The 6738-nt window shown below is 37.3% G+C and overlaps 1 protein-coding gene and 1 pseudogene across 1 annotated transcript; both read right to left on the reverse strand.

The window, feature by feature from the left end:
- Positions 1-696: 696 nt before the first annotated feature.
- LOC113310134 lies at positions 697-1915 on the reverse strand (annotated as a pseudogene).
- Positions 1916-4361: 2446 nt separating this feature from the next.
- Positions 4362-6533, reverse strand: LOC113310135 (ubiquitin-conjugating enzyme E2 variant 1D-like). Its single transcript, XM_026558717.1, has 4 exons — positions 6360-6533; positions 5321-5460; positions 4906-5031; positions 4362-4777 (listed from the first exon to the last, which is right to left on the reverse strand). The coding sequence occupies exons 1-4, from the start codon at positions 6391-6393 to the stop codon at positions 4637-4639; spliced, it is 441 nt and encodes a 146-aa protein (XP_026414502.1). The 5' UTR covers positions 6394-6533; the 3' UTR covers positions 4362-4636.
- Between the last annotated feature and the right edge of the window lie 205 nt (positions 6534-6738).

Here is a 6738-nt window from a genome sequence, read left to right on the forward strand (position 1 = left end):
TTTATTTATTCTAGAGTTATCGGTTCGGTCGACTCAAATTAAGTGAAAACAATAAATGAAAATATTATCTTTCAAAGTATAGGTGATATAAATCCATGAGTTAATGAATTCTGGTCGACCCTAAACAACTTCGGTCAATTATATCTGGCCGACCCTACGCTCTTAGATAATTTCTATTCCAGTTTCTGGCCGTTGATGCCAATGCTTGCGTTCATTGATTATGAGCGACATAAATGAAAATAGATTCAAGAAAGTGAAAAGATGATATTGAGAAAAGATGTTGGGGGTTTTATTTTCTTGTCTTTTTAGTGGAAAAATTGGAAGGAGTTTTGGAGAAAAGGGAATGGCAGTTTGAGATTCTCAACAGATTCTCCAAATATATTTCTTCGCGAAAGAGAAGCTAGTAGACAAGCTCCCTCTCTGCTCGTGATGGTGACTTCCTTATCTCTGGAATAAGGAAGAACGATAAATTAAGAGATTAAATTTTTAAGGTTTCGTTAAGTCGGTCAAAGTGTATGGGTTGTATATAACAGAATTGTTAAAAGTAACGAAGGTTGCATTTAGCAAATCACAAATTTGATCGGGTTGTATTTAGTTAAGGTTGAATTTAACCCAAAAATGGGTTGCATTTAGTCACTGCCTATTAGAATGTGAACAAATTTAGATAGGCCTAGAATAAATGAAGAAGGCTCAAGCTAACAAGTTTAAACGAGGTGATTTTTTTTCCTTATAAGCACTGAAATCAACATAAAAACAAGAATCATCCAAGCCACTGTGCATACAAATGAAACCTCACGAACTCAACTATAAAACGAAAACCAAAAACCCAATAATAAGAAAGGAAACTTTATCTAAATTTAGAACACTTCTAAACCATACAAGACCCCAGCATGTCTTTCATGACTATCTTTTGCAAAATAGAGCTGTTTAATTTTCTGAAATGCATGGCACGTCAACGAACTATCTGAACCCGCTTGATGACATTTTCCAACAGCCCGATCAACTTCCAAAGCCATGGCAAGTTGTCAACTCTGTCCAACCCACCGTAAAGGCTTTCGCAAAACTTAATCAAATATTTCACATCGTAAACTTGTTTTCCAAAGAAAATTCGAAGAAGATTCAGAAACTCGCCGATATCATCAGGCAAATTTTTACGCGTCAATATCTTAACCAGGTACCCAAAGTCGTATGCACTACGAAACGTTACCCAACTCACAGAGTCATTACATACCAATCCAGATGACTTTACTAACTCAGCAAATTTTGCTGAATCAATGCCTTCTTCAACATTCTTCTCAAAATCAATCCCTTGCTGTTTCAATAATCCAATTGAATCCGGTGCATGTAAATCTTTAGTCACATCGAAATCTCTGAAATTGAACTCCCAGATATATCGATTTCCCGAGCCAAGATCTGGTAAATTACCATCAGAATCACAGATAGTGAGACCAACTTGTATAAGATTTAAAGAATCAACATTCGTTTTCAGAGTATGGTAATGATCAGAAGGTCGGTGTTTATGCAAGTGAGGCTTCTCCGTATCTCCAATATTTGGGCGATATACGATTCCAGGAAATTCGGTATCCATTGAGATCACCGGATATCGATCGATTACTTCTCGAGTGATTTTCACTTCGGAAGCAAGATTTCTCCTCCATACTTCACGAATCAAAATAGGTTTCTGATTGAATTCTTTCTTCCCTGGCATGATTTCGACAGTAATAGAATTTAAAGAATAATCTCTTTCTCCCCCAAAACCCTGCTAGATCAAATCGATTCTCCGAAAACTCTCTTTCCAGTTTTGTTGTTTAGGGGTGAATGAGTGTTGGGATTTCGAAGATCGATTTTGATCTATAACTTGGGTTTAAGACTTATACCACTATCTAGGGTTACAGATAAAGTGGCGAAAATTGGGATAGGTGGGGGTGGTGGGTGGGGCACTTTGCTACGTGCTGGGGTTGATTAATAATGCTTTTAAATGTTGGGGTCGGTTGAACAGTTTTAACGGTCGATTATGACTTTTATGAGATATCTTGGTGGGTAGAATTTAGAAGCTGGCTCGCAGGATTGCATGATACCGTGGACGCATAGTAATAGACCTGTGGCCATCGATTCGACAGTCAGTGGCTAGCATTAGAATACGCTCAGATTAAGACGTGGTCGGGCCATGTACCCTCTTAACGCATATTAAAAACTTGCCAAGATGTGGTCGGGCCACATACCCTCTTAACTCATATTAAAAACCTGTCTTCTCTAATTCTCTGTAACTGCTTTTTCTTTTTGAGACATAAAAAAATCTACGTGTCATTACATAAAGATGGGCCACATCTGCAAAAAAACCTGTCTCCTCTAAATCTCTGTAACTGCTTTCCCTTTTTGAGAGATAAAAAAATCTACGTGTCATTACATAAAGATGGGCCACATCTGCACCGATTAGAATACTAGGGAGGTAGGCCTGTCAATGGATGCTAACGTAACGGAAATAGGCTCTGCCGCTGCCGTTTCCGTTAAAATTTAGCGGATATCCGTTACCGTTCATTTCCGGCGGAAATAAGAAATTCAAAAACGTTACCGTTACGTTGGACTTACCGGATAACGGATATTTTTCCGCTGCCATCCGGTAAGTCACAGGACAACCACAAAACAGGCTAAAAACACAGAACAGGTACACATAACAGCTTTAAAATCCAACAAAACAGGTTCTAAATCCATGTCACACCAAAAAAAGACATACAGATGTTCATGCCATTGCCACACAAGAAAACAAGTTCATAATCTTCATGTTTTTTTTGCAAACAAGTTCTAAGTCCAGAAGCTTGAACTTGGTTGGATGCAGCAGCAGCATCAGGTAAATGTGACGCAACCGAAATAGAGAGATTTTGTGAAGACCCAACATGGTTTGATGCTCCTCTTTCGCTTTGGGACATGATTAGTTTCACAAAACTGAAATTGTGAACCCTAATTTCAGAAACCCTAATTTGAAAATTGAGTTTTGAAGATTGAAATTAAACTCAAAGGAAATTGAAGAAGAGAACCCTAGTTTCTAATCAGTAATCACACAGAGAAGATGATGATTTCTAAGGCAGAGAAGACGATGCTTGATTCAGCATCCGTAGTTTCTCTCTTTTTCTCTCTGAGAACTTCTCTGTTGTGTCGAAGTGAAGAACAGAAGAATGACTGAATGAGATGAGATAAACCAAACAATACATAACGTATAAAAAGGGGAACTTAGGCGCAGGCCCAAAAAAAATGTGCATAACTAGTTATGCAGTACAAAGAAAATGTGCATAACCAGTTATGCAGATGCATAACTTGTTATGTGGCACAAAAAAAAGTGCATAACCAGTTATGCAGATGCATAAGACATTATGCAGTACAGAACAATGTGCATAACTAGTTATGCAGATGCATCAAAGGTTATGCTTATCATAAATCACTGCAGATGCAAAGAAAATGTGTATAACTAGTTATGCAGTACAAAGAAAATGTGCATAACCAGTTATGCAGTACGCACGTTAGCGGATAACGGAACTAAACCTAACGGAAATACACGGTTCCACTACCGTTACGTTAAGAAGGGATTATCCGTTAGCTTATCGGTATCGGATATCCGTTTACCGCTATGTCGTATGGTAGCAGTAACGGCTAACGGATTATCGGTATCGACTAACGGAAAATCGGTATCCATTGACAGGCCTATAGGGTGGTATGAGTAGAATACTAGGGAGGTATCTAGCAACCAAATTAATTCCTTTACTATGTAATTCCTTTACTATTTAGTTTTGGAATCGAAGGGAGGTACCTATCGCCTTTCGATGTTCGTTCACCTGACTATAGCGGATTCAACTTTGAGAAAAAAGATTACACCCAGCGGAACAACTTGCAGATTGTGAACCCATCCTTAAATGGTAACAGAAGTGTTCCGATCGAGGTACGAATCTTATCCTTCGGAAAATTTTAATTGAAACCAACTTGCTTGGGACACTATCCGTCTCACCTATTTTTTCTACTCATTAGGAAATCATTACCGACTAGGTTTATCCCTCAGCAAAAAGTTACCATCTTCTACAGCTGCAAATTTGAGAACGTTTGTTCTCATGTTTCACCATCCTTAATAGGGTCGAAGTTCAGGCTTGAACAGTTAAATTTCGTATGGTCAAGCTTCAAGAATGAATCAAGTCGTAGAAAAAAAAAACTAAACTTTTTTGCAAGTACTACATTGAATCTCATTCTTCTGAATCAGATAAGAATCTAGAACAAACGAATGATACAGTGAAACAGTGACCCCGCATAGGAGAGAACAATCCCTAAGGTTGTCACAACAACAACAACAATAGTAGTTGCACAAGCAATCAAGAATGTGACAGAAACATTATAATAGGTGTAATTTTCATTGATCAATCAGCAATAGTTTCCCGAGAGAAAGAAAAGAACAAGGGGCACTCAAATATGAAATAGGGAAAGCTGAAACAAGCCCCAAGGAGGGATCCTTTTTAACTTTCACCAGGACCCAACACAGTGTTTGTTACAAACAACATTGCATTGGGTATATATATATATATGCGATTAAACAGTCTATACTATTAGTTCATCTAATATATCATATATCTTATATAATCGTCCACTTCGACTCCAACTAAAAGAATGTACCTTCTGGAGGCTGGACAAGTTTCCGGTTGTGGGGTGCAGCCATCTCTTTCTTCAACTGTGTCAGTATGTCTTCCATCGTGTAGTCTCTTTGCCAATTCGACAGCATTCCAAACTTCTTTGGTTCTACCTATATAGATGCCAATTGGATACACGATAAAACCTTTTAAAAATCAGACATCAATTATCATATGGAGTTTCAGGTTAATAGTTAAAACATGTATACATGGATCAGAAATTTAGGACCGTTAATCATACCACTCCAGTTTCGTGGTTGACAGAAGTCATGTTGACCCTTGAGTGGAAACGGACACTTGGAGGCTTTTCTGGATAATCTTTGTCGCAGAACAGCTTCAACTGATATATGCGACCTTCATGCACCGACTGAAACCCAGTATTAAATATGCTTGTAAGCCATCAATTACAGGAAATTTAACATGCACTGATATTATCACCTTGATACACTGCTAATAACTTACGCTTTAGATGGAAATACTGCCAATACCTAACCAAACATGAATCAATCAGAGAAATACCTAACTCTATTCAATTCTTGGTGGATCAAGAAATATGCAGTGGTTGTCTGGTCGAGAGGACTTAGAGAGCACAAAGGGAGAGAGAAAAAGTTGAAATCGTAATAAGTTAATTTGGGAAATTAACCAAAGAGGCTCACATTATGAGGTCCAATAACAGTTCCAGTCCAAGATCTCATATATATGTCATCTCCATCATCCATCCCATAACTAACAGTGCCATCTCCAATACCCTTCTCTCCACGTTCGAGCTCCTCTAGTAATCTAAAGTTTCTTGGAACTGCAAAAAAACACAAAGTCATGGAGAGACCTAAGACAACAAGTTCATCTAATGAAAACAGAACCCATTTGCAAACACATATATGAAAGAAAGCACAATTAGATATAATTCACAAAACATTGATAGAACAATGACACATGAAGAATAAAGCAATTAGACCTGATTGTATTCCAGGGGAGCTTTTAATGCTGCCTTCATATGTCACAAAGACAAATATAAGCTTATTAAGATGGTTCATTAATGTGCCACAAACATCGTCAACGGCAATAACATGGCAAATAAGACGTCTACATATACACGAACAGCATACAAATTAGGTCCAAATAAACCCACCAAGATACAACAGAACCTACATAATCCTCTTCAAACAGTCGAAGAGTCTTTTAACGATCAATCTGAATGATACAAAACCTTTTAACCAGAAGCATATCATATTGAGCTTAAGAAAATAAAATTTGAGTCATAATCGGGCACTATTTTCTCTAACGTTCTCACATAATACAGAAGACTATACTTTCTACTGGACTTGAAGAAGATTGTCTTTCACTGTTCTATCACACTTTAACATTTTCCATGTACACATAAAATTCTCATATAAAATACTGAAGTCTAGGACCATACATGATTTTTGCACAAAAACATAACAATCTAATTCTCCAGATTAAAACCTGATGTATTCCCAATCAAATTCATCAATTATAACCTAACTTCAATCAATAAAACAAACAAGTAATTCATCGTTGCCGACAGTACAGATATTCCCAATAAGAAATTCAAAACAAAATTAAGAAAATTAATAACCAACAAAGAATCACGAGTAAACGTTAACCTCATGATTCGATTTCATAGAAATAAAGTAAATAAAAAGCTAAGTTGATTGGGGATTTCTGTAGTCATACCCACAATACTCGATCCTCCAGAGCCAATAGTCATTGATGGGAGCTGAGATGATAAGAGAGAATTTTGGTGAGAGCTGAGATCTGAACGAGTCTTCTTGCAAGTGTATTTAGAAAGGAAAGAGGAGAATCTGATGAGAGAGAAAGGGGGTGAGAATCAAAAACTACGAATAAAAAGAGGAAAGAAAAAGAGTGATGGGTTTTCGAGGGAATAAAGTTTTTTTGTTTTGTAGGAATTACTGGCTAGTCCAGTTCTAGCAGACCCAGTTAATGGCTAGTCTATCCGTGGAAAAGATTTACTCTCTAGTTCAAAAACATGTTTTTGGACTAGATTATTTAGCTGGCGTTTTTAGGGGCCATTCAAAAGGATTTAGGGGTCATC

The sequence above is a fragment of the Papaver somniferum genome, chromosome 9 (assembly GCF_003573695.1).
Source record: "Papaver somniferum cultivar HN1 chromosome 9, ASM357369v1, whole genome shotgun sequence".
In the NCBI taxonomy this organism is placed as follows: domain Eukaryota; kingdom Viridiplantae; phylum Streptophyta; class Magnoliopsida; order Ranunculales; family Papaveraceae; genus Papaver; species Papaver somniferum.

What these genes read in the sequence shown, in the direction of transcription:
- LOC113310135 (XM_026558717.1), bottom strand. Translation starts at nt 6,393, where the DNA reads ATGACTATTGGCTCTGGAGGATCGAGTATTGTGG. An exon ending in TGGAGGATCGAGTATTGTGG is followed by an intron (nt 5,461 to 6,359) that starts GTATGACTACAG and finishes GTTTTTTTGCAG; the next exon opens with TTCCAAGAAACTTTAGATTA. An exon ending in CTGTTATTGGACCTCATAAT is followed by an intron (nt 5,032 to 5,320) that starts GTGAGCCTCTTT and finishes ACTGGGTTTCAG; the next exon opens with TCGGTGCATGAAGGTCGCAT.